The sequence below is a fragment of the Saccopteryx bilineata genome, chromosome 9 (genome assembly GCF_036850765.1).
Source record: "Saccopteryx bilineata isolate mSacBil1 chromosome 9, mSacBil1_pri_phased_curated, whole genome shotgun sequence".
Lineage (NCBI taxonomy): Eukaryota > Metazoa > Chordata > Mammalia > Chiroptera > Emballonuridae > Saccopteryx > Saccopteryx bilineata.
Window position 1 is genome coordinate 9889649 of NC_089498.1, and position 27975 is coordinate 9917623.

Below are 27975 nucleotides of genomic sequence, written 5' to 3' on the forward strand. Positions count from 1 at the left end.
CCCAGGAGTCCGATGGAAATCCGGTGCCCAAAGAGCTGGCAGGAGATACTTGATTGGGCCATTTACACCTCAGCTAGGGGATTGGCCAACTCACTCCTGGAGGGCGGGCCGGGCCGTGATATCACGTGACACTATTCAGAAAGAATGATTGGTTGTCTGGGAGAGAGGGCTTGCCACCGAGGAAGGGGCGTTTCCTAGGGGGACTGAAGGAGGGCCGGGGCGGTGCGAAGCGGGGGTGGGCCCCAGCGCGTAATGGCAGCGCCGTGGCCTCGCGTCCATCTTTACCGCACTCTCGGACCTGTCACAAAGGAATCGCGCCGCCACTGCCTCTCCCTTACTCGAGTGGACCCAGGAGCTGGAGAAAGTCAGTGCCGCAGCCCAGCCGCCGTGCTCCGCGCAGCCCCTGGGGACGCGGAGTGGGGGGAAGTCCGAGGGCAGGGAACGTCGGTGAGGGAGGGGACAGCCCCCCGAGTCTGCTGCGGGGAGACCGGACTTGGACCCGGGGAGGCACCGGGAAGGGACCCGAGAGGGGTGGCGTTGGGCAGAGCCCGGGAAGCAGCCCGGAGGTTCTCCACAAAGGCCGGCGCAGAAGGCGCCTGAAGAGGTTCCTGAAAGAGGGTGTTCCCCGCTAAGGGGGTGCTTGCCCGGAGGAGGTTCTCGGGGTCGCCCTTCTGCGAAGGCCGCGGCTAAAGGGGCCCAGGTGAGAGGCAGGTGGCTCCTGGGGTGCTCCCGATATTTAGGAGTGCTCTCGGGGAGATTCGGGGCGGGAGGGGCGATGGGAGGACGCTTTGGGAGGGCTTCCTTTTGTGGAGTTTGAGGTTTAGGTTAGCACGGGTGGGAAGCAGACATTCCCCCGGGAGACATAGAAATGCCTCGGGACGCAGAGATGCCTCAGAGAGGGGCTCGGAGTGGGGAGCCAGAGCTAGCGGATTCCCGTACTCCGGAGGCCCGACGTGAAACCTGGGTGCAGGCCTGGCGGAGTCGGGGTTTCTTGGAGGTTCTGGGAAGAAGAGACCCCTGTCCATAGGAAAACCCCGGTGAGGAATAGCGAGAGGGTTGCAAGAATGGCAAGCCCGGGCTCTCTGGAGACTGACCCGGGGTCTTGAACACAGAATTCGGCTGCTTCTGGGCTTAGTGCAGGTGGGGTGGGGGAAGCCCATTCCGCCAACACTCCCTGCGTGACTCTGAGATCAGACTGTTGCGCCTCAGGGCTGCCTCAGTTTCCCTGTCTTTGCGAAGGAAGATCACAGCGAAAATGGTCCACTGAGACCGCTGTTCTGTCATTTCTGAAGGAGGTTGGTCTCCTTGGAGTGTTGTACTTTGAACTTGGGCTGAAAGTGTCTATTAATTCACTTGAGTCAAGTCCAGTAATTGTCCCAGCACTTCGCCTACCATCTGCTGGTCCTTAAGACAAGTGATTTAACCAGCTTGGGTCTCTCCTGTAAAATAATGCAGTGTGGAAAGTACTCTAGGAACTACAGGTTGTGTGAAAGTACTGTGATTCTACCTCCAAATGGGTTGCTGTTGAGGAATAAAAGTGAAGATACTTTCTAAACTGTGAAACAGTGTGTAAATGTGAGGGGTTAGTGTTAACACAGTAGTTGTTGATCATCTTTGGAGTGCTGGGAGCCATACTAGACTGAAAGCTTCCATTTTCACAGCTGTTTAGGTCATATTATAACCTAAACCTGTGGTTTCAACCCCTGCGTAGAAGGGAGGGGGTGAGATCTCCAGTTTTTACTCTCAGAGTTTTAATTTACAGTCCTTTGACATTCTGATGTTGCTGGCAGGAGGTAGCACTATATAAAAACTTCCTTCAAGTTTTTCCCTGACAGCTGAAATTTTCCTCCAAGTAATTTTATCTCAATAATATAAACTACCTCCCCTTTTATACATATATATATTTATGGCCCCTTTGGATGTCTACAGGTAGTGAATATCTTTCTTCCTCAGTTGTGACTTTGTAAATGAGACCTGCTTTTTTTTCTCCATGAATATTATACCTTCTTGTAATAGTCCCAAACTATAGATTAGCAATTGCTTTTAAATTCTTCTTCCACAGTGGTTTTCTTTATTTTTCACCATTTCTGCAGTTTGCATTTCCTGGGATGACATCTTGCTTTGTCGCATCCTCTATGAGGTTATAAGATACTTGGGTCCAGGTATGACAATTTCCTGATGTTTTACTGGCATTTGTTAGAGCTGGTTTTCCAAATACTAAGTAATTTATGATTTTGAAATTTGTTATTTTTTTCTTTTTAACAAAAAGCTGATTTGTGTTTCCTTTTTTTTCTAATCTTTTATTTTATGGTTCTTTTAAAAATAATCACTGTGATTTTGTGACTTTTCTGATTTTCCAGGATACATGTTGTCCTGACCTATTGCTTAATGTCTTTCTATGACCTGCCTTTTTGTTGTGTTCACAAACCCTTCATTATTTCTGTACTCCGTGATTATTTTTAAATTATTGATTATAGGAAGTATTCCAGCATATTCTATGTCGACTTTCTCTGCTTTGTCAGCGAAATAACTTTTCACTTAGTAAATTGGCTAAGGATCAAGGGGAAATAAAAACTTAACATTTTGTATAATAGTTTGCTATTCTGGGGAAACAACAACTCTGAAGTATGTTTTGGCAAGAGAATAACAAATTATTGTGTGTTCTTGAAGTGCATTTACAACAGTTTATTTCGACTCATAAGCTTTGCCTGTGAGTTTATTTCAACTCAAGAATTGCCTGTGCTTTCCCTAATAATGAACTAATTTGTTATAATGAAATGAGATGTCACTTTGCATCCTTTAAAATACAACTCTCTTTGATACTCTAATAGCTATATAGTTCGAGAAATTATTAGGAATTCTTGAGGATGGCAATCACTATTACAGGACTTCAGATTGGAGGTTTTCTGTTTTGTGATGGGCTCTCTGTGTAGTAGTATGTGACAGCCGTGTGATGGCCACAGGGCTGCACCGCAGATGGGAACCGCAGTGGAACCAGTGATCTATTTCAAAAGAGTTATTTGAGGGTAGTAAACTATTAATTTAGCTTCTCTCAAATACTTGACATTTTCAAGGCATTTACATTGAGGTTGCATAGTTCCTCCCCCCATATCCAAATTAGAAAATTGAAAAACAGGAAAATCAGAAAGTAGTGAATGCCAAAACTTGTGCCATAGCCTTTCGAAGGAGACTTTCAACTTTAGGAGTATAAAAGAAAAACTATTTAATTTCCCTTTGGTTTATCTATTCACTGATTCAGTCTTAGAAACAGTTTACTTGCTAATCTTTCTAATAATAAAAAAAATACATATTTGTTATGTTTTACTCTTAGTGTCCATTCCAAAAGGGAATGCTTACTGGTTAAATATGTAAAAGCATATTTAACTGTAGATAACTGTGATCTATACAAGGCTAAATAAGGTAAAGTTAATCTTATAAATTGTAGTGAGCTCTTAGAGAATATTCCCCTTTTTGAGCTTTTGAAAACTAAGAATGCATTTGAAATAGCAAAGAATTGATGCACTCCTTAAGTGTGTTAAGAGCCCTGCTCGTAGCTTTCTTATTGCTTGAAATTATAATTTCCAGGCATAATTTCATGGGTTAAATACACTTCAAATAGAAGGTTTGAAATCCCTTACTTGGCCTTTTTATTTTGTATTACCTCATAGTTTAATGTTTCAATGTTAGCTCTTCTTACCCCCCTCCCTTCTGAAGAATTAGATTTCCTCTTGTGTGCTCCCTTGATACACTGAGTCCCGAAGTCTGACTCCTACCTACCCTGCCCCACCGTGTGTGAAGTGCAGCGCTTTTTTTCCATTCACAGGTATCCATACCTACCTTTGTCTAAGGGCTACTTACTCATAACCCACCAAGTGAATTGTTAAGGATTACTAAAACGTGGTATTCATAAACCAAAACTAGCACATTAGTATTTACTGTTGTCTAACACCTTTTTCTCTCAGGAAATCTGCCCTGGGAAACTTGGCACCAGTGCCAAAGCGTCTTATGAGTCATGTGCAGAATGGGGATTCCTGCAGTCATCAGGAAAGGGTGCTTATTTTCCATTGTGCTTCCTCTTGTGGTTTTTGTTTGTTTTGTTTTTCATTAGAATTACTATAGCTTCCTTATCAATTTAATTTATGACCTTTTGGTTAACCTTTCACTGTGGTCGCATATTTGTACCAACAATATTTTGGCTTATAATAAGACATGTATGTGTTGCAGTGCAAATATAAACCCTTCATACCCCCTTTGCTAATGCTGATATGTAATCACCTAAAAACTTGCTTGTACAGAAATACCTGATGTTACTAAGTTTCTTTTCCACTAGAAAAAGGATGGAATGCGAGGCCTTCTCCTAGTGGATCTGACCACACTGTACCGATAAGTTTCTCTGTGCCAGGGGCATAAGAAACCTTTTTCTTTTTAATTTTATTTTTATTGAGTGTATTCGGGTGACATTGGTTAATAAAATTGCATAGATTTCAGAGGTACAATTCTATAATGTATCCTCTGTGTATTGTATTTTGTGTTTACCACCTGAAATTGAGTCTCCTTTCATCACCATTTAGAGGGATCATTTTTTCATCTGCGCTCAGTGCCTGGCGTCATAGGTTGACACTCCATATGCTGTGTCATCACCAATCAGGCAAAGGTGTACTTTCTTAAACTAAGTTAAGTGCGTAAGAGAAGTGTCAGAATCATCTAGTGCTTTCTCCAGACAACTAAAAGGCTATAATTTAGGGAATAATTGTACCCTGTATGACTTAAACCTCAAGTGGCCGGTGTTACTGCAGATAGACAGTTTTGCACACCTAGGTGACATGTAAAAATATCAGAATCCCTTTGTGGTTACCAAAAAAAAAGAAAAAATCAGAGTTGCTGCTGCTTTTGGGAGAAAAGTTCCCAGCAGAAATTCCACAGTCCCCCTATGCCCCCAATATCAGATGCTTTAGCATCTTGAGACAAAAATACTCTTGTTTAAATGTCTAGGTGGTTTCTGTTTCAACTAGAAAGTGAACTCTTGATATATAATAAACTTTTCTTATCTATTTATCATACTACCCAAAAATCATGTTGACTCACAAGTTTTTCTCATTTAAACACAATCTTCAGTAAGAAAATTACGGTCTTTGGGGGTGTCTTGCACTATATATTTCAAAAGCAAATATATTTCTGGATAAGGTTCTCTGTCTTCAGGGTTTGAGTTATACAGGTAAAGCCATTTGACAATATTTTGCACATATAGGTATAACACTTGCACATTTCATTAAATGTAAATCTAACCTCTAAAAAATATATTGAAGTCCAGTTAGTGACGTGTATGCTGAATTCTTTAGAGAGAAGTATACTGATGCCTGCAATTTGCTTTGAAATGCATTTAAAAAGTTTGATGGATTGATGTTGGGTAGAGATGGGTAGATATGTGATAAACAGCTATAGTAAAATGTTAATGGTAGAATCCAGGTGGTAGGTATGTAGGTGTTCACTGTAAAATTCAGCTTTGCTGTGTGCGTGAAATCTTTCATAATAAAATGAGGGGATAGTAAACATAATGTGAGGAGCTATCACTTACAATACTGTCTTAGGAAAAAATCCAAAACATTTTCTAATGAGAGAAAAATCATTAAAATTTTCAGTGTGTTATATATTGTTATTTTTTATGTGCATGATTTAGCCTTGAGGAGTGAGAAGTAGATTGGAAAAAATGATGTATCCTGTAACAAAGTTTGGGAAGGATAGGGAGAAGAGGACAGCAATAGTAATTTCATGCCCAAAGTGTGGTTTTTCTTCTTATGGTCATCCATTTAACCAGCCTCTCCTTTCTTGGCAGCATAATTCTGAAGTCTTATTTTCAGAAAAAAGAAAATGTTCTTAATGTCACTGAGCTGTATTATGATTGAATGCAAGCAAATATTTGAAGAGCTGAATCATTGATTCCTGGACCATTTGTTAGAGAGGATTAGAGCAGTTGGCCGATGTCTCTTGTGGTGAACTGTTTATGGTGGGAGAGGTCCATGTGTTGAGTACCAGCCCTCACTGATTTAACACAGAACTTACTGAGAGCCCAAGCTTGAGTTTTCTCCTTTCAGAGCAGCTTTAAAAAATACATATAACATAAAAAAATCTAATAAATGGCATAGAAAAAAATCATAAATGGTATAGAAATGGAAGGAATAGTCTTGACTTTCTTTTTAAAGAAGGAATTAAAATTAATAATACCAATCTTCAGAGAAATAGATTCAAAAAGGAAGTGTTGATTATAATTATGCTCTTGCAGAAAAAATGGCTATGAACAGTATACTAATTTAAAAAGCATTACCATTTAGATGGTGAGAAGTCTTTCTACTAAACAATGGCATCCAATGATATCATTATCATTAATACCATCAATAATGACCTCATCAGTTGATGATTACATAGCCACAGATTTAATAGTTGTATATTTTTAAATTTTACGACTAGCTCATCTTTGGTCTCAAAATTGACTTGACTCTTTAGTGCTATTAGTCTTCAAAGTTAAAGCAAAGTGTGTAAGTATTACAGATTTACATAATCTCTAATCTTACTCATTTTCTCTTCCAGTTAATCTGTCAGCCCTTGGATGGCATTACCCAAGAGCATCTAGGTTCATTATAATGCTTCATACAGTAGATCTGGTGGGAAATGAGGGAGCTGTTTTATTTGTTGTGTTGATATGCACTGTACATAATTACTAATGGATGGATGTAACTATTCTAACGGGTATTAGGACTTCCCACTCCAAACCTGGTCGCAATTTATTTTCCTGGAAAGGAGGATTAACTTTTTTGACCCTAGAGGACTCACGCATTAGTGTTTCAGTTTGTCCCTTCATTGTCGGTAGTAGGTTGTCTGCTGTGCCAGCTTCTTTGTTAGGTTCTGTGTAGCACACTGATGTCTAGACCTGGCCACCGTCGGAATCACCTGGGGAGCTTTTAAGAAAACACTTGCTTGGACCACATCCTAGAAACTCTGATTCTGGCTCTTTGGAGTGGAACCAGGAATTTGCACTTGAAGAAGTACCTAGGGGATTCTAATGCTCATCATGTTTGGGATGATGAAGCTGCAAACTCTTCCAAGGTTCTTGGTCTAAACATATAGATAAGTGAAGATTATTCAGCACAGGGTAGATGAGTTCTAGGAAAGATAAGTTGTTTAGTTGTCTTAGTGCTCTTCATTCCAATCTTACTCGAGTCCTCATCTCCCAGATTATCTTGTTACCTCTGAATATCTAAGTGCCCATTTTATAACATTTTACACTTGAGGATCCAGTTTAAGTATTAGGCACTGTGCCATGTGTTTTACAAGCATATTTGATTTACTCCTCACAGTAGTATTGTGAGGTGTAGGAACTATTACTATCTATCTCCCTGTTTTAAAGTGTGTCTAGAGTCAGGGTAATTAGAATGCATAGCTGTAAATATTGCAAGGCTGGGACCTGTGCCCAGTCTTGCTGATGGCAACGCCCCTATGTAGTGTTGTAGGTGGCCTCTGGCATCCTGTACAAGATCTGCAGGCTGAGTGTTACTGTCTTAAAACAATGGTCCTTGAAACACTTTAAGGGCCACATGATGACTTTGGAATAAGATAAAACAAAAGTATCGAAAGTATAATTGTTTAACTCCATTACCCAGTCTTTTGCTTTAAAGAATTCACAATTTGTTCTCTAAGAAAAGTGTCAGTTTCTAAATTGGAAAAAAAAAAAAAAAAAGCCTTGGCCTGGTAGCTCAGTTGGTTAGAGCTTTGTCCTGAAGCACAGAGGTTGCCAGTTTGGTCCCCAGTTAGGGCACAAACAGGAGCAGGTGGATAATCTTCTCTCATTCTCTCTCCCCGTCTCCCTCCCCCGCTCCCCCTCCCTCTTTCTCTCTTTCCCTCTCCCTTCCTCTCTTGCTAAAATCAATAAATAAATTTTAAAAAAGAAAAGAAAGAAAGGTATCAGGAGTGACGATTTTCAGATGAAGAGCTATACATTTTTTTGTGCTGAATAAATCTGAAAGATCATACACTTTTATTTATGCACCCTGCTTTCGGCTCTGACCCTCACAATTACTCTGTACGCTCATTTTGGAAATTCAGCAGCTCTTGTTCTTTCCGTGTTTTATAGGCTTACTTTTGAAGTGCCTCACGGCTTCCCCCACCTAATTAATCTCTTCTTTATACCAGGTCCTTACAGCTGGTTCTTAAAAAAGAAAGTCTGTGGTTTTAAAATATTTGAAAACTTTTTTTTTTTACCCATTTTCCTTCTCTGACAAATTTTGTAGTTGACATCATTTTCTGGGTTATTCAAGGAAAATGACTTGGAAGAAATTGGCTCAGGCTACACTTGAGTTTAGTTTGGAAGTAGGGAAAAAATAACCCACTTAATTTTTGTCGTCTCACTGCCAGATTTAGTCAGATTTTTAAAAATGCCTGTATGTATATATTGGATATCTCCCGTTTATTTTGAAACTGCACTAAATGGAAATGTACATAGGTTAATTATTCCACATTCAGTTCACATAAGCCTTAGCAAAACATTTTTGGATAGAATAAAGTTTAAAAATTTGAGATCCAAACCTTTCTTTTTAAATTTTTATTGATTTTAATTTATTGTGTTAACATAGATTCAAGTGTCCCCGCTGAATATGTCTCCCCCCCACCCAGTGTTCCCCTTGACCTCCCCCTTGCCGCCTCCCCCAAAGCCTCCAAACAAACCTTTTAACTCACTGCTCTCCTCTCAAGCACTCCCAATAGTGTTTCTTCTTAATTATTCTAAATAGCTTTGCAAGTGTTGACATTAAACTGTAACTTTATAGGATCCCCTTCTCCCCTTCAAGGCTTTGTCTTCGGGTCTTAATTTCACCTTGACATGCTCAAATTATTGCCATTTATTTTTAGTACCTGAGTGGTCTCTCTTCCTCAGTTATGTCTTCCCCAGTTTAATGCATCTGGTTGGACAGTCTGCTGTTTGCTCATCATGCCTATCCCAACCTCCATATTGATTGTGGAAAGATTCGGGAACCTGACAGAAGCCTGTGGAATTCCCTCCTGCCTGGTAACTTTGATACCACAGAGCAGTGTGGGTGACAGCACTTCCCCAGGAGATGAAGCATTCCCAGATCGAGTTCCCTTATATAGAATTATGGGCCACTCCCTTCTACCATCCCCAAAGAATTACTTGGCTTAGCCGCAGATTTTTTATAGCATATTGATTAGGAAACACTGATAATTCAGAATATGGATTTCTTTTTTTTCCTTTTTTTAAACAAAGATCTTTTTTTTTTTTTTTTTTTTTATTTATTCATTTTAGAGAGGAGAGAGAGAGAAGGGAGGAGCAGAAAGCATCAACTCTCATATGTGCCTTGACCAGGCAAGCCCAGGGTTTTGAACCAGCGACCTCAGTGTTCCAGGTCGAAGCTTTATCCACTGCGCCACCACAGGTCAGGCCAGAATATGGATTTCTTTACAGCCTTATATTAGTATAAACGTGTATTGTTAAGGGAAAAGAGTAGATCAAAGAACAATATGGCATCATCCTAGTTCCGTTTTAACAAATAGTAAGTACATAATAATAGGTATGGAAGTAAACACATGAAGCTTTTAAAGGGAGTTACTGGGAAAGGAATGGGCTATGAAGAACATCTTTCAGAAGAGAGCAGAAAACAGGCTTTCATTTTTTGTGGATGTATGCAGCATGTAGGTCTCAAAATGAATGTGCATTCATTTTTTACTTTAAAAACAATACAATTTTTTAAATGGACTACTTTAGAATTTTAAGCAAGTGCTCTAGCTACATATCGGCTGGGCTACTTACTGCCTAGTGGCAAACCTGCCAGAAAACCTTGGATTCTTGACCTCCTCTCCTCTGAATTGTTCCAGTAGTGCCTTCTCAACTTTTATAAGGGCCAGAGCATTGTTTCTTGAATGTTGCTTTTTGGTCTCTCAGAAACCAGCATAATTGATAAGATCAATAGAAATTTGTACCAGAGACCCTTTAAAAGAGTTATTTCTGATTTCTCTCTCCTGTCCTTTTTAAGCAATGAAATCTCTTGGTTATCTACCTTCTGAAGGGAATCAGATACCCTGGTTTCTGCAGTAATGACAATTATATTACGTCAACTCTTTGCTGGTTTAGAATGTGTTCTCTTTTAAAAAGCTATTTCCAGGCCCTGGCCGGTTGGCTCAGTGGTAGAGCGTCGGCCTGGCGTGCAGAAGTCCTGGGTTCGATTCCCGGCCAGAGCACACAGGAGAAGCGCCCATCTGCTTCTCCACCCCTCCCCTCTCCTTCCTCTCTGTCTCTCTCTTCCCCTCCCGCAGCCGAGGCTCCATTGGAGCAAAGATGGCCCGGGCGCTGGGGATGGCTCCTTGGCCTCTGCCCCAGGTGCTAGAGTGGCTCTGGTCTCAACAGAGCATCGCCCCCTGGTGGGCAGAGCATCGCCCCTGGTGGGCGTGCCGGGTGGATCCCGGTCGGGCGCATGCGGGAGTCTGTCTGACTGTCTCTCCCTGTTTCCAGCTTCAGAAAAATACAAAAAATAAAAAAATAAAAAAAGTAAAAAATTAAAAAAAGCTATTTCCAGCTGAGCCACTAACATCATGCTCTTACCAATATTTCAGTCACATCCTTTTAAGTACAACCTCCAAATTTTGAAGGCAGCCTGACTGGGGGGGGAACCCAAAACATTTGTATTTCTTGGCTCAGCCATTGCTCTTGGTTTCTGGAGGGAGATGATGTCTGTCTGCTGTCTCTCCTGTCTCCTTGCATCCTATCTTAACGTATCCTATCCACTCTCCTCCTGTCCTTCCCCCCCTACATATATTAGATTAAATTTTATATCTATACGCAAAGATTTTTTTATCTCCATCTATCTCCTTTTCTTCAGTACCCCCCAGGAGGACTGATTACATTTGGAAAATGTTTAAAAGAATTTGCTGCAAATCTGTCCAAAATAATAGAAGTAGTTTTTCTCTTGGCTCTAATCCCACCGAATTATACATTTAATTTATATCTATTTCTGAGCCATTGCCCAGTATCTGAGGATTTAGTTGTAAATAGCCAGACATTGAATAGAGACTATGCACCAGTCTCTATGCCTATGTGTCCGTCCATTAGCGTCCGTGTGGGTCCTAGTGTCTAGGTCTCGGCATGATGTTTTACTTTTGCCACCAGCTCCATGTCAGTCTCCTGCTTCTAGATCTGTACTTCTTTCTAGACCTAACTAAATTTCTCAGCTTAATAAAGAGCTAGTTCTACCATTAGGTGTTGTGATAATAAATCTACTGTGTGGGATGAGAGTGGCCATCCACAGATTTTTGGAGGCCAGGGATTGTGCCTTATTCTCCCAGGCACGGTGCCAGCATGGTGCTGGACACAAGGTGCTTGGTCAGTTTTTTCAAAGATAATTGGTACATCCTTATACTTAACTTTGTAGCAGATGTGTTGCTCAACAAATTGATCATTGTGAAAATGTAACCTTGTGATAAATATTTGTGTTCCTCAAACTGAATCTTGCTTAAGTAACAGAAAAACTTTGTAACTATTTGTATGATTTCTGTAAATTCTCAAGAGCCTCAATGGGAGACCTCTGCTGTTTAGGTAATTTAAGTACAAACTCTATCATTTTGTTTTTCTTCATATCAAATGGGTCTGCTACAATTGTATCATAACTTTTTTAACAGCAAACCTCTGTAGATATTTTATTTGAAACACTGTTTCCTCATATATGTAAATTAAGAAAGGAGACAGTTCTTTTCTTACCCATAAAAGGAGCCCTTGAAACACTGTACACATTCTTCTAATGTAATTCTGTATAAATAGAAGCACACATAGGGTTTTATTTTAATCAATGGCAACTCCTGTGGTTTACAAGAATATGGTTTAGCAATCAACTTCATAATATAATAAGGAATTATTGATTGTTGATTCTCTTATGCAGAGATACTTCTTTGTATTGGAAACATAAAAATAACCAAAAATGACTCTTCATTGTAATCCTACTGTCTACAAAACCAAACTAGGAAAGTTTGAGTAATTGAATAACTGAGAACCTCTGACTCATTTTCCTTTTGCCTTCTCTTTTTCTTTCAGAACTGCTACTGGATGACCAGGATTCCCTGTAATTGATAATGTTGGAGATCAACTGTGCAACTTTCTTCAGCATCCAGTTGCTAAAAACAAATAGAATGCAAGTGTCTCAGCTCCAGATTATGAAACCAGTACTTGGAAAACTGAAAACTATCTAAATGATTGTCTTTGGTTGGGCCGTGTTCTTAGCGAGCAGAAGCCTTGGCCAGGGTCTGCTGTTGACTCTTGAGGAACACATAGCCCACTTCCTGGGGACTAGAGGCGCCACTGCTGCCATGGGCAATTCCTGTATCTGCCGAGATGACAGTGGAGCAGAAGATAGTGTCGACACCCAGCAGCAGCAGGCTGAGAACAGCGCAGTACCCACTGCTGACACAAGGAACCAACCCCGGGACCCTGTTCGGCCACCAAGGAGGGGCCGAGGACCACATGAGCCCAGGAGAAAGAAACAAAATGTAGACGGGCTGGTGCTGGACACACTGGCAGTCATACGGACGCTTGTAGATAAGTAAGTATCTGACTCGCAGCCACCTCTTTTGTAATGAAAAGTGTTCTGCCAGGAACCATAGCTTTTGGACTCCTCCAGTTCGTAGGATCTATTCGCCAAGCCTTGTGCTCACGGGGGAAGGGAGAATATTTTATTTCTCCTACAATGGCAGCGTAGATTTCATGACTTGATGTTTTTACTTGCTAACGTCTACTCCTGTCTGAAAGTATCTAAACATTTCTGTAGCACAAAACACTAATTAAATTTACGGTCTTTATTAGGAAATACAGTAAATATGCAGTGAACTTGTATTCCGGGCTATATTAGGAAATGGTTTCACAAAGACTCACTCTTACCTTGCTTGTCTGTCTGCTGCACTAACCAGAGATTCAAGAAGGGTTGTTTTACCTTGAGCGTGACTGCACACAACTTCTGTGGACAACGTAAATAGACCAAGAAAAGTTTTCTTCCTCGTCTCTTCTTCACACTCCTATTTGGCCCTCTTAGATCCATTTGGGAAACTTATAAATTGAAACTGCAGGATACACCTACCTGTACCAGTTCTGTGTTTTCCTCTGCTTTGTCTCAACTGTTAAATACAAAATCCCAGATCGAATAACAGTAGGATTAAAGGGAATTGTTCAAACTGAAAAATATTTTAACTTAACCATGTAGTTCAGTAGTTAGGAGCATTGAGGGACCAAGCTTCAAATTCTAGTTCAGCACCTTAACTAGCTACATTGACACTGGGCAAGTTCTCTCTCAAAGACTCAGAGTCATCATCTTTAAAATGGGAATAGTAAAAAATAAATAAGCCTGACCAGGCAGTGGTGCAGTGGGTAGAGCAGGGGTCGGAACCTTTTTGGCTGAGAGAACCATGAATGCCACATATTTTAAAATGTAATTCTGGGAGAGCCATACAACAACCCGTGTACATTACGTATTATCCAATAAAAATTTGGTGGTGTCCCAGAGGGCAGCTGTGATTGGCTCCAGCCACCCGCAACCATGAACATGAGTGGTAGGAAATGAATGGATTGTAATACATGAGAATGTTTTATATTTTTAACATTTTTTTTTATTAAAGATTTGTCTGCGAGTCAGATGCAGCCCATCAAAAGAGCTGCTTCTGGCTCGCAAGCCATAGGTTCCAGACCCCTGGGATAGAGCATCGACCTGGGATGCTGAGGTCCCAGGTTTGAAACCCAGAGGTCGCTGGCTTGGGCACAGGCTCACCAGCTTGAGTACGGGGTCGCCAGCTTAAGTGTGTGATCATTGACATGATCCCATGGTTGATGGCTTGAGCCCATAAGTCGCTGGCTCAGCTGGAGCCACCTCCCCGCCCCTGTCCCCCCCTCCCCGTACCCAGTCAAGAAATGTATGAGAAGTAATCAGTGAACAACTGAAGTGCCTCAACTACAAGTTGACGCTTCTCCTCTCTCTCCCTTCCTGTCTCTCTCTCTCTCTCTCTCTCTCTCTCTCTCTCGCATAAATAAATAAATAAATAAATAAATAAATAAATAAAATGATTCAGAGAGAGTGGGGGCAAGGTTTATTTATTTCCAAGCTTCAGGAAACTTACAAGTAACAAGTGAACGTATTGATAAAGCACATAATTCACTTATATGAGGCAAGTGGTGTCCATTTGAGTAATAGGGAAACTTACTTTAAACCTGTTATACTGAATTACAGTCATAACTACTGAGAATGCAAAAGTAAGGCAGATGTAAAACAAATGTAAAGTCCCCCATGTTGGAGAATATGATGACAGAATAGTGTTCAGTCTGTAAGCATAATTACATCGCTTGTTTTTTAGAAACTACTAAAGGAGAAGAATTTTATAACATAAAGTTTTAAGGCTTGATAAAACTAGACATGAAAGATAGACAGATAAGACTATACCTGAAAGAACATTTGTAGTTATTAAATAATCTATACGTATTGTTCTCCTTTTCACTTCGGAAAGGATGACATTGGCCTGGCAGGAGACCGTAGTCCCTAATATCATAGTGAGAGAGTTGTTGCTATAGGAAATACACTTTCTATACACTTATTCTAAAATCATTTTGAAGTTCTGTTATTTGCAGTTTTGGGGTAGTGGTTCTATCCTCAGATTGTTAATGGTATTAATGTTAGTTATTCTCATGTGATTTAGAACTTTTAATTTGCAGACTCTCTTTTTTTAATGTTTATTTTATTGATTTCAGAGAAGAGGAAGGAAGAGAGAAACAGAGAGACAGGAATATCAATCTGCTCCTGTATGTGCCCTGACCAGGGATCAAACCAGCAGCCTCTGTGCTTTGGGACGATGCTCTAACCAACTGAGAGCTGTCTGGCCAGGGCTGCAGACTCCTCTTGATAGAAATTTCCCCCCTCACTTGTGTGCATATGTTCTGTCTTTGTCATTCATATTTTCTCTCTTCCTATCTGATCTGTCACTTTTGTTGACTCCACTTGGGTCCCAGGGACTTTCAGTCTATGACTGTACCTAAAACTGATGGTTCTGGTTTTTGTTTTGTTTGATTTTTTATTTTAGAGAGAGTGGAAGGGGGAGAGAGATTGATATTGACTTGTTCACTTATTTAAGCATCCATTGGTTGATTCTTGTATGTACCCTGACCAGGGATTGAACCTGCAACCTTGGCTAACGGGACGATGCGCTAACCCGCCAGGGCTTAAAATGGATGGTTCTAAGTTCCCATCCACTGTATAAACTCAGGTCCTGCTGCATGGCTTTCTCTGCCTTTTTCTTCCCCCATTAGAACCTTTCAGCTTTATGCCAGTTGTAACTCTGATTATTATTCATAATTTTTCCAACTCCTCTCACCAAGAGTGGAATCCTGTCCTCAGCCTCACTTAGTGAGTCTGCTCCGTCCCTTGCACCGGTGGTGTTTTGGTCCCTGTTTTCTGCCTTGCAGGCATAGGACTCCTGGTCACCTCTGTCTAGTTCCTGACCCAGAGTCCGGTAGTCCTATGACTTTAGCACCTCCCTTTTTCACCAGAACTTTCTCCTCCATTTCTGTATGAAGTTTATCTTGTTTTTCAGTGTAGGGATGGATGTGTGTGTCCTTTAATTGCACCTGTATAGAACGACAGGATCCACCCAGCATGCCCACCAGGGGCAATGCTCTGCCCATCTGGGGTGTCACTCTGTTGCAACCAGAGCCATTCTAGTGCCTGAGGCAGAGGCCACAGAGCCATCCTCAGCGCCCGGGCCAACTTTGCTCCAGTGGAGCCTTGGCTGCGGGAGGGGAAGAGAGAGACAGAGAGGAAGGAGAGGGGGAGGGGTGGAGAAGCAGATGGGCGCTTCTCCTGTGTGCCCTGGCTGGGAATCGAACCCCGGACTCCCGCACACCAGGCCGACACTGAGCCAACTGGCCAGGGCCAAGTTATGTTCTTTCAGCCTGCCTGACATATGTTTTGTTTATGTATAGGAAGTTTATATACAGTGCTTTTTGTGCTGTTTTAAAAATATGCATAACTGATAGTTATATAAGTTTTTTTTGTTTTTAACTTCTTTCAACATTGTGTTTGAGACCTGTATTGCTGTATATAAAGCTACAGCTGCTTCTGACTGCTTTAATGTATTCCTTTGTATGCTTGAAGGTATTTTCTTTTGTTGTACTGTAATCTGGTGATGATCACTTAGGTTACTTCCAGATCTTGGTTCCTACAAATAGCACTGCAGCAAGCAATCTCGTATGCACCCATTACCTGTGTCATAGTTTCTCTAGAAGTGTTGGGTATGGGCATACTGAACCCTTTGAGTAGTGAGTTTTTTTCATGCTCGCTGACCCCCGGGAGTGAGTTTTATTTTTTCAACATTTATTTTTCAAAAAATAAAACTAGTTCCAATTACAGTTTTATTAACTTTAAATCATGTTTGTTTGATAACCAATTTATGGTAATAAGAAGAACATACATTTGCCCTTTTTTAATGTTGCCGTAAACATGTTTTTAAAATTTTTTTGTACGATCGTACTCTGATTGGTCAGGAGGCATGAGGATATACATGAATGTTCATACTACTCAAAGGGTTAATTTCATTATTGCCAGATTGCTCTCTAGAAATGTTTGTATCTGTCAGTTATATCACTTAAAACAATTCTTTTAAATAAGAAATTTCCCTTATTGTGAAAGGACACAGTACATGAATAAGCAGTAGCTAAGGAATACCTGAACTGAATTTAGTAATTCCCATATCACAAGGTTATTCTGAGGATTAAATATTTGAAGACAATACTTTTTATGGTTTTTATCATAGTAAAACAGAGAGCCATAATATGTAAACAAGGAGTGAATGTATTTCTTAAATAGTTTAATTTATCATTGTGTGATGGAAAAAATCTCATTCATTATTGAAGTTTCCCTAAAGCACTTAGGGTTCCCAGGATCACAGTTTGAAAACCCATTTAATTAAGGTACATCATGCCTTTTTAGAATATTAAATAGCTCCTCGATTGATTTTGGTTTTTCTTTTAACAACTTTTTTTGAAGTTTAAGCATATAGTGACATTTTCCCAGAAGAACACTTAAAAATGAAGATGTTTATGTAGGCCTTTGCTTCCATAAGTCCTCAGGTGAGATGATCTCCTTTCCTGACATTTCTGTGAGGTAAGTGTGAGAAAGATACTATTGACCTCCCTGGCTTGTCTCAGCAGACATTGGTCCCCTAGAGATAAAGCAGAAGGTAGGCCCTGGTCTCCAGTGTTAGTCCTGTCCTTCTACTTCAGGACACATGGTGGGCCTTTCGTGTGCCCTCTGCCCACTGTATTTGCGCCCGTCATAGATGGTGACCTTGGAAATGAGCGCATGCAATATGCATTTGTCCTTACAGATTTCAGCTCTGGTTGTCTCTACCGTCTCTGTGTGTTCCTTTCTTATTCCTCTCTACCCCATGCTTAAACAGTATAAACTTATATTTGGAATTGTCATTTCTTATTTCTTCAAGTTTTATGTCTTGAATGTTTGTTTTTCAGTGATCAGGAACCTCCCTATTCAATGATTACATTGCATGAAATGGCAGAAACAGGTATTTTTAAAGTTTTTTAAAACTACTTTCTAATGAATTAATGATTATGAAGAAATGTGACCACTTTTCTTAAATAAAAGATTCCAACTTAACACACATGACAAAAATCACTTAGCGTATGGAGGTTTTCTTATACAGGGACAAAAAGTGTATATTGCGGCCTGAACATGTAGTTGCACATCTCAGTACTAATTTCATCTCACTGAAATTATTACCAGGAAAAATGTTTGACATTTACAGCTATTTTACCATAACTCTTCTAGAATGGGAAGGATCATTTTTTGTCTCTCAATTTCCTAAGTGTTATTCGGAAAGTAGAGCCAACTACTTCAGGAGCTAAATCTTCTCAGTGAACTCCTATGTCGAAAATAAAATGCCAAAAACTATTTTAAGCTTATTTTGAGAACCCAGGACCATAGCTTGAATTTTACCCAAATAAAGATGCCCAGAAATCACTAGGCTCCTATAAATTCAGGTTCTTTGACTACCGTGATTACTAGCAGTTGATAACTATGTCCATGCCAAATGTTAGCTGCTTGAAAGTTACAGAATGAAGGCCAACAGTGTTTCTATTTTAATGTGAAGCCATCTTGTGTTATAAGTTATATATTTTGACATTTTTAAAATAGTTGCTTCATCATAATCTTCTTGATTTGCTCACAGATGAAGGATGGTTGGACGTTGTCCAGTCTTTAATTAGAGTTATTCCATTGGAAGATCCACTGGGACCAGCTGTTATAACATTGTTACTAGATGAATGTCCATTGCCCACTAAAGTAAGTTACTACTTATCTTTTCTGAAACTGTCTTCTGTGCTTAAATACAGGATGAATGACCACAAAGAACATCTGATAGAAGCAGTTCCCCTTTATATATTTGGGATCTGTTTTAGTTGATATTAATTTTATTATGTAAACTTGGTTTATTAGTACTAATGAAGTGCTGCCTCCTCCTATCAACAGCTTACTGTAAAGCTTTAGTTTAAATGTTTTTAAATGTTAAAAATGGAAGCATTTATATCTAAAATACAATCTTTGTTTGGAAACCAGAAGAGAATAGTCAGTTGCAGATTTTCTTATCTTTAAACAGTTTCCTTGTAACAAAAATTTTTGTACAGTTTCTATTAAGAAAAAAAAAAGCTTTTATACTGAAAGCACTTTTGAATCTTACACATTAAAGATTGAATAACCTTGATTGTCCCTTACACAGAAAAAAGAATGAAACTTCCATTGCTTTAGTCCACATGTTATATGGAATTCTTTCTTTAAAATTCTGGGTTCTGGCATCTTTCATTTATTCAAGCCTCAGATATTACTACCCCACATGATAAAACAATATGGAGAAAAGAGAAAGGTCTTTGGGCTAGTTACTAATGAATCAACTGTTGCCTAGGCTTGTTGAGAAGTTTGATTTTGTTAGAGTTTGCCTCAAAAACTGGTGAGAATTGTTCTTGCTTGGTAATTAAAAATTTTAAGTAATTTTTTACTTCAGCATCACTAGGCCCTATTATAAATTATAGTAGCTAATTCTACCCAAACGATTTAAATGATTTAGTGATTCAAGAGTATATAGATTCGGTATAACTGGTACATTTAGAATGAAATGGAATTTAGCAATTTATGTGAGACAGCTTTCAGGTTAATCAAATAATACTTCCCTTCAATAATGTCATTATTGGGTACATTATATTATTTTTGAATGCTTATTCTGAGTTATCCCTGATTATAGCTTTTGTCTATGAGAATTACCATGGGGGAAAAATGCTAAGTGTATTTATCAAACCCACTTGTTCATTTTTGTTTTTAGGATGCACTCCAGAAGTTGACTGAAATTCTCAATTTAAATGGAGAAGTAGCTTGCCAAGACTCAGGTCATCCTGCCAAACACAGGAACACATCTGCTGTCCTAGGCTGCTTGGCTGAGAAGCTGGCAGGTAACTCTGGGGAGCGCCACCAGGGAAGATCTTATGTGTCTCCCTGATCCCCAGAATATTGAGGGATGGATAACTGGGGAAAAAATTACTCAAAGGCCGCAGAGGTAAATGCAATGTAATTAAGCTTTGAGGATTTTCTGAGGGAAATTTAAAAGAAAAAGTGTTACTTAGCCCTGGCCGGTTGGCTCAGCGGTAGAGCGTCGGCCTAGCGTGCGGAGGACCCGGGTTCGATTCCCGGCCAGGGCACATAGGAGAAGCGCCCATTTGCTTCTCCACCCCTCCGCTGCTCCTTCCTCTCTGTCTCTCTCTTCCCCTCCCGCAGCCGGGGCTCCATTGGAGCAAGAATGGCCCGGGCGCTGGGGATGGCTCTGTGGCCTCTGCCTCAGGCGCTAGAGTGGCTCTGGTCGCAACATGGCGACGCCCAGGATGGGCAGAGCATCGCCCCCTGGTGGGCAGAGGGTCGCCCCATGGTGGGCATGCTGGGTGGATCCCGGTCGGGCGCATGCGGGAGTCTGTCTGACTGTCTCTCCCTGTTTCCAGCTTCAGAAAAAAAAAAATGCAAAAAAAAAAAAAAAAAAAGTGTTACTTATTTGCTTTAAAATTAAGAGTAGAAAAAAGGCTGAACTCAGTATAACAGGTAGAGATTATATATGGATATGTGTAGCGTACATATATGCACACACTTTATAAAGTTTAGCTGGGTAATGGAGACATAAAAGGGAGTGGGAAGAGGAAAAGGAACTTTAAATTGGAGCAGTTCCTGAGAAGAGAAGCAGATATTTAACTTGTTTATGAATAATACCCGTTTTGGCAATGTTACCATTAAAGTGCAGATGAGCTTAGCTGGCTATGTCATGTATGGTGGAAGGAACAATTGATTAGAAATTAGAACAAACAGGTGCTGGTTCACACTCTGCCATGTGCTCCCCAAGTGCTATGGAGTAAGTTCCTTCACTTGGACTCAGTTGTTCAACTGTGAAATGGGCATAGTACAGTTCCCTACCTTAGAAGGGGAGGCTTGAATAAGATGATGTGCAGGACAGAACTTTGTAAGAGTTCTACCAAAACAATTCTATTGTTATGGTACTGATTAAAAATAACGTGGCACATTTAATTCTGTCCGTTTGTTGTATTCGTCTAGGTCCTGCAAGCATAGGTTTACTTAGCCCAGGAATACTGGAATATTTGCTACAGTGTCTGGTAAGTGAGCCATCAAAGCTAGTTATTCTTAGTCATTTAGAATTGTGCATTTTTTAAAATTGCCAGCTTAGCCATTGGCACAGAGAATGGAATCAGTCATGAATTTTATTTGCAGGTGTTTCCTGAGTGTTTATTCCCTCCTATGTTAAAAAAAAAAAATGAGGGTGGGATAGGAATTTATTACAAGCAAAAACAGCTGGTTGGCCTGTTTTTTAAATTTAGTCATAAGATAGCGGCTATGATAGACTTTTTGTGTGTGTGTCCTTAGAGTCTGCCAAATGGTAGTGGGGACCTCCCCAGTGGAAACAAAATTACAAGGCGTTCCAGGCCAGGAAACCATCAGCTCAGATCTAAATCTAAATTCCTCCTTCCCTCCCCCATCACTGCCACTCTTCAAGGTGTTGTTGAGGGTTTGCCCTGTTGTTGGTGAAGTTGATGGTTTGCTTGGCTCTGCTGTCAGATCTCACAGTGCTGGACCGCAGTCTGACTGTTTTTTAAAGTTATTTTTGCAGGCATAGTGTACTTGGCCTTCTTCAAAATCTGAAAGGCCCTAGTTTTCAGTACCTGTGTGATATGTACTTAAAACACTTACCATTGTAAGAAAACCACTGGGGGATACAGACTAGTGGACAGTCCTTTGCTGTCAAGAAGTTTCCTGGCTAGTTGAAAGAACAAAACACTCAAACAAGACAATAAACGTCCATTTTATGACAGAATGTGATCAAAGGCAAAATTACTTCCTTCAGACTAAGTGCTGCATGAGTTCTGAGAAGGTGATTGGGAAGTGGGAGGTCTGGGCCGTGAGAGCTGGGAGAGTCATGGGAGACAAGATTTTCTGACGGAGGTGGGACCGCGGCTGGGTCACACTACATGGTTGGGATTGGATTGTACACTCAGGAGGGGGGAAAAAAAACGGCTTTCTGGGCTAAGGGCACATCACTGGCAGAAACCCAGAGAGAAACATGACCGTGTTCCTCCATAGTACAGAGAATTGTCCGATCAGAAGACAGTGGTCAGAGACATGAGGACATAGATTGAGTAGCCAGAAGGGGAGAATCTAGAGCAGGGGTCCCCAAACTTTTTACACAGGGGGCCAGTTCACTGTCCCTCAGACCGTTGGAGGGCCAGACTATAAAAAAAACCTGAACAAATCCCTATGCACACTGCACATATCTTATTTTAAAGTAAAAAAGCAAAACGGGAACAAATACAGTATTTACAATAAAGAAAAGTAAAGTTAAATCAACAAACTGACCAATATTTCAATGGGAACTATGGGCCTGCTTTTGGCTAATGAGATGGTCAATGTGCTCCTCTCACTGACCACCAATGAAAGAGGTGCTCCTTTCGGAAGTGCGGCGGGGGCCAGATAAATGGCCTCAGGGGGCCACATGTGGCCTGCGGGCCATAGTTTGGGGACCCCTGATTTAAAATAAAGAACAAGTAAATTTAAATCAACAAACTGACCAGTATTTCAACGGTGGTCAGTGAGAGCACTGACCACCAATGAAAGAGGTGCCCCTTCCGGAAGTGCGGTGGGGGCCGGATAAATGGCCTCAGGGGGCTGTAGTTTGAGGACCCCTGGTCTAGAGCCTGGAAAGCCAGACAGTGAGATTGAGAGCAGATATGGCAAGAAGTAGGGTGCGCACCAGACTTTGCAGCAGAAGAGGATGGTGGTTGTGTGACCTTGCGCGACCTCGCTGGGCACCAGAGGAGTGGGGTCATCTGATGTCCTGGAGCTCTTCTGCAGGCTCCTAGGTAGCTGTGTGAAAGGGTGGCCGTCAGATGCAGTGTTAAAGCAGATAGACCTTGCTCTGCATGTCTGCACGTGTGACACGAACTTAAACCTCTCTCCCTCCTGCCCTCAGCACTGTGGAATTCCTTTCAGAGAACAGATTGAAAACTAAGCCATGAGTTGTTCCTTTCATTATTATTGTAGCACACAGCAATGATGGATTGTTCTTTTTAGGGTGCTGAATAACAAGTCATTTTTTTTTGCTACAATTCTAGGTTTCTGTTTGGTTGCTTAAATGAATGTAAGAATCGGCATTATTTCATTTAGTAAAGCCCTAATATAAATGTAACTAAGTAATATAACAGTGCATTTAACAAGATACTTTTGAAATTTCCATATCTCTAAATGAACCCAATCACCTCAAGAAAATAACATAAGACTTGAAGAAACTCTATCTTACAGTAGTTCCTTATTACTAACAATATTGGCAAATGGCTAGTCAAGGACTTGAAGAAGTAAAACTTCTCTGACTGCGCCAACAGAAATCTGGGACGTACTGGGAAAGGAGAGGAAGTTGCTGCCCTGGCACCTCTGCAGGGGAATGATGGTTTTGTTTTTGTTTCTCTATCTTTTGTTGTCTTTCAGAAGTTACAGTCCCACCCCACAGTCATGCTTTTTGCACTTATCGCACTGGAAAAGTTTGCACAGACAAGTAGGTATAGTGACTTCTTGCACTAATGATTTTATGTATCGGTTGTTAAAAATCTTGTTTTTCTTAGTTACTGGATATGTTTACATATGGAACCTCATCAAACATGCACACCTTCTGTTTTTGTCTGTGTAGACACTGCAAGGCCAGTGAGCTATGACAGAGACAAACGCAAGTTTTCTCACCTAAGAATCAAAGTGTGGTGACCACGATTACCCACTTTTTTGTAGCTAAAAATGTAGTGATAAGGTTGCCACTTTCTAGAAAACACCAAAGCTTTTGAGCTATGTCAGTATTCTAGTTTCCGAGTTCTTTAATTACCCCTCCTCACTCCTTCCTGCCACTAATTTGCCTTGCAGTTCATCTTACTCTTTCATGGTCAGTCAAGGTTTATGTCTTTTCAAACAGGTGAAAATAAATTGACTATTTCTGAATCCAGTATTAGTGACCGGCTTGTCACGTTGGAGTCCTGGGCTGATGATCCTGATTATCTGAAACGTCAAGTTGGTTTTTGTGCCCAGTGGAGCTTAGACAATCTCTGTAAGTAGTTGTCCTTTATTAAAATGCCTGTTTTCATCCCCAAACCCATTTCTTCCATTTCTTATGTAGGATCACTGGTCTTCAGTTTGCTTGGTGAGCATGAGTCCTTCCGTAGAGGGTCCTCTACTAGCAGGCTGGCTGTACTCTAGCAGGAAAGTATGCTAGCGGCCCTGCAGACAAAAACGATAAGACAGGGGTCCCAAACTTCTTACACAGGGGCCAGTTCACTGTCCCGCAGACCGTTGGAGGGCTGGACTATAAAAAAAACTATGAACAAATCCCTATGCACATTGCACATATCTTATTTTAAAGTAAAAAAACGAAACAGAAACAAATACAATATTTAAAATAAAGAACAAGTAAATTTAAATCAACAAACTGACCAGTATTTCAGTGGGAACTATGGGCCTGCTTTTGGCTAATGAGATGGTCAATGTGCCCCTCTCACTGACCACCAATGAAAGAGGTGACCCGTCCGGAAGTGCGGCGGGGGCTGTAGTTTGGGGACCTCTGTGATATGGAATGCTTCTAATTCCAGCACTCTTCCATTCAAAAACTTTTACTGCTACCCTGTTTCCTGCTGCATCAAGATCATTAACCAGATGGCACTGTCTAATCAACTCTTCCCACACACACTATCTCCTGCTGTTCTTTCTATTTTTTTTTTCCAAATTATTTTTATTTTTATTTATTGATTTTAACCAGAGAGGAAGGGAGAGAGAGAGAGACAGGAACACCAATCCATTCCCTTTTTTTTTTTTCCCCAGAGACAGAGAGAGAGTCAGAGGGATAGATTGGGACAGACAGACAAGAACGGAGAGAGATGAGAAGCATCAATCATCAGTTTTTCGTTGCAACACCTTAGTTGTTCATTGATTGCTTTCTCATATGTGCCTTGACCGCAGGCCTTCAGCAAACTGAGTAACCCCTTGCTCAAGTCAACGACCTTGGGTCCAAGCTGGTGAGCTTTTTGCTCACATCAGATAAGCCCATGCTCAAGCTGGTGACCTCGGGTTCTTGAACCTGGGTCCTCCACAACCCAGTCCGTCGCTTTATCCACTGCGCCACCACCTGGTCAGGCTCTCCTGCTGTTCTATAAACGGGTTCCCATCATTCCTGCCCCCTGGGCCTGTTCCCTCACCTGGAATTTCCTCTCTACTCTGCTCTGTCCCAACTTTGCTCTTCAAAACTCAAGTCATGTCTTACCCACAGAACGAGAATTGCTCCTGACTTTTCTTTTTCTCCTCCCAGGGCCACTAGAGTAAAACTGTTTTACCAGTATAGCCTCACTCCCCATCTGCCATGAGCACTGCAGAAGCACAATTGGACACATAACCCCTTCTGCTACCGCAGCACTGTGGGGACTCGCTTAGCATGCAGCTGTGGCCTGCCGCTTAAAGAATTCTGAAAAAGTACAAATCAGAGGTTGTTGTATGCAAAACACAGGCATACCTCTATTTATTCCGCTCCCCCCCCACCTGGCATGCCCACCAGGGGGTGTTGCTCTGCCCATCTGGGGCATCGCTCCGTTGCAACCAGAGCCATTTTAGTGCCTGAGGCGGAGGCCATGGAGTTGTCCTCAATGCCCAGGGCCAACTTTGTTCCAGTGGAGCCTTGGCTGTGGGAGGGGAAGAGAGAGACAGAGAGAAAGGAGAGGGGGAGGGGTAGAGAAGCAGATGGGCGCTTCTCCTGTGTGCCCTGGCTGGGAATTGGACCCAGGACTTCCACATGCCTGGCCAATGCTCTACCGCTGAGCCAACTGGCCAGGGCAGGCAGACCTCTTTTTATTGCTCTTTGCTTTATTGCATTTTGCAGGTAATTGCATTTTTTACAAATTGAAGGGAAGACCTTCTCCCAGCAAAAAGATTACAAATATGGCCCTGGCCGGTTGGCTCAGCGGTAGAGCCTCGGCCTGGCGTGCTGGGGACCCGGGTTCGATTCCCAGCCAGGGCACATGGGAGAAGCGCCCATTTGCTTCTCCACCCCCCCCCCCCCTTCTCTGTCTCTCTCTTCCCCTCCTGCAGCCAAGGCCATTGGAGCAAAGATGGCCCGGGCGCTGGGGATGGCTCCTTGGCCTCTGCCCCAGGCGCTAGAGTGGCTCTGGTCACAGCAGAGCTTCGCCCCCTGGTGGGCAGAGCGTTGCCCCTGGTGGGCGTGCCGGGTGGATCCCGGTGGGGCGCATGCGGGAGTCTGTCTGACTGTCTCTCCCCGTTTCCAGCTTCAGAAAAATACAAAAATACAAAAAAAAAAAAAAAAAAAAAAAAGATTACAAATATGATAGTTAGCATTTTTTTAGCAACTAAGTAGTTTTAAATTAAAGTATGTACATTGTTTTAGACATAATACTATTATACACTTAATAGACTACAGTATAGTGTAAATATAGTTGGGTTTTTTTTTGTATTTTTCCAAAGCTAGAAACGGGGAAAGACAGTCAGACAGACTCCCGCATGCGCCCGACCGGGACCCACCCGGCACGCCCACCAGGGGGTGACGCTATGCCCACCAGGGGGCGATGCTCTGCCGCTCTGTCGCAAGCAGAGCTATCCCCAGCGCCTGGGCCATCTTTGCTCCAATGGAGCCTCGGCTGCGGGAGGGGAAGAGAGAGAGAGGAAGGAGAGGGGGAGGGGTGGAGAAGCAGATTGGCGCCTCTCCTGTGTGCCCTGGCCGGGAATCAAACCCGGGACCTCTGCACGCCAGGCCGACGCTCTACCACTGAGCTAACCGGCCAGGGCTAAATATAAATTTTATATGCACTGGGAAACCAGAAAATTCATGTGACTTGCTTTGTTGCGATACTCACTTTGTTGCAGAACCCACAGTATCTCTGAAGTGTGCCCATAATGAACATAGGAAGTGAAAGCAGAAACCCAGCGATGCCACTGCTCCTAGCATTTGCTTGATTCTGCATGTGGTGGCGTGGCCACGAAGCCAAGGTCCCAAGTCTCCCCACCAATCCTGCCATCTATAAGCACCTCCACTCCTGAACGCCAATGGCATCTAGCCATAACACAAGCTGTTTTTCCACAATCACCTGCCTTGGAAACATGACCGCTTTCTCTTTTGCAGTTTTGAAAGAAGGTAGGCAGCTGACCTATGAGAAAGTGGACTTGAACAGCATCAGCGCCATGCTGAACAGCAATGATGTCAGCGAATACCTGAAGATCTCACCTCATGGCTTGGAGGTAAAGCTGCTGCAGATGGACCATTCTGAGGTGGGGGAGGAGTGAAATTGTGTTCTTATTTTCCTGCCCTGGTTCTGAACAAAGGCAGTTTCCTGCAGGGCAGATGAGAAGTTATTTCATACTTAAAGAATGGTTAGAGGTACAAATGGCAGTAGAGAGGGTGTTGGGCTATTATTTACCCTTTTATATCTCACATAGTGCTGCACATATGGGAAGCACTATAGTATGTATTGACTGTTTGGTTTAAATATATTCGTTTTTAGTCTTTGCTATTTTATTCAGCTAAAGATTCAGAGACTAGTGTTTCTTAAAAAAAAAAAGGCCCTTCCTTTTTTGAATCCCTGCGCAGCCCATTGTATTTGGGCCAACGCCCCCCTCCCCCAATGTTGGAAACGCTGCTGATTGGTGGTGAGGGTTGAGAGAGAGCTGCTTAGGTGCAGGAAGGTACCATGAGGCATTAGACGTGTCAAGATGAAAGAGCTGTGTGAAGAATGGCTGCAGATAGCTCTTTGATCTTCCATACTGCCAAATGTTTTATGAAGTTTTCTGCTTTCAATAATTTTGGGGTACCACACCTTATACGCTTCAATCTCCTTCTCTCCCTCTATCATATCAGGTACGGGGTAAGGCAGTGTTAGTTCATTTGTAAAGATTCTGCACTGAGACCAGTAGCCTTTGCTAATTGTTGCTGCAACCACGTTTGAGATCTTCCAGTCCTATTAGAATCCTTGAAAATAAAACTGTAACCTAATGTGTGCTCCATTTAGTTGTGCACTTTTTGTCACTGAGGGTACCCAGAGAAGGAAACAGCAGTCCACCGGAAGCTTTACTGAGGAAAGGGACAGCCAGCTTTCTGAGCGCCCGTGTCCTCTGGCAGTCTCCAGGCACTGACGGGGCCGTCCCACTGTGGTTTTCCCAGGCTCGCTGTGATGCCTCCTCTTTCGAAAGTGTGCGGTGCACCTTTTGTGTGGACGGTGGGGTGTGGTACTACGAAGTCACAGTGGTCACTTCTGGCGTCATGCAGATCGGCTGGGCCACACGTGACAGCAAATTTCTCAATCATGTGAGTACC

The 27975-nt window shown here is 41.8% G+C and overlaps 1 protein-coding gene across 8 annotated transcripts in view; it reads left to right on the forward strand.

Annotated features, from left to right (window-relative positions):
- Positions 1–219: 219 nt before the first annotated feature.
- The window catches only part of RSPRY1 (ring finger and SPRY domain containing 1), a 40092-nt gene continuing 12336 nt past the window's right edge, over positions 220–27975 (forward strand). The window contains exons 1-12 of one of the 8 annotated variants that reach the window (XM_066243003.1): positions 220–700; positions 2094–2162; positions 9311–9440; positions 12086–12590; positions 17549–17601; positions 18265–18377; positions 19408–19534; positions 20676–20734; positions 23115–23181; positions 23587–23718; positions 26788–26903; positions 27823–27966. In XM_066243003.1, coding sequence (XP_066099100.1) covers positions 12241–12590; positions 17549–17601; positions 18265–18377; positions 19408–19534; positions 20676–20734; positions 23115–23181; positions 23587–23718; positions 26788–26903; positions 27823–27966 — 1161 coding nt within the window. In that variant the 5' untranslated portion in view covers positions 220–700; positions 2094–2162; positions 9311–9440; positions 12086–12240. The remainder of the gene's footprint in view (positions 701–2093; positions 2163–9310; positions 9441–12085; positions 12591–17548; positions 17602–18264; positions 18378–19407; positions 19535–20675; positions 20735–23114; positions 23182–23586; positions 23719–26787; positions 26904–27822; positions 27967–27975) is intronic. The other 7 variants (XM_066243004.1, XM_066243005.1, XM_066243002.1 and 4 more) reach the window with 7 other exon arrangements.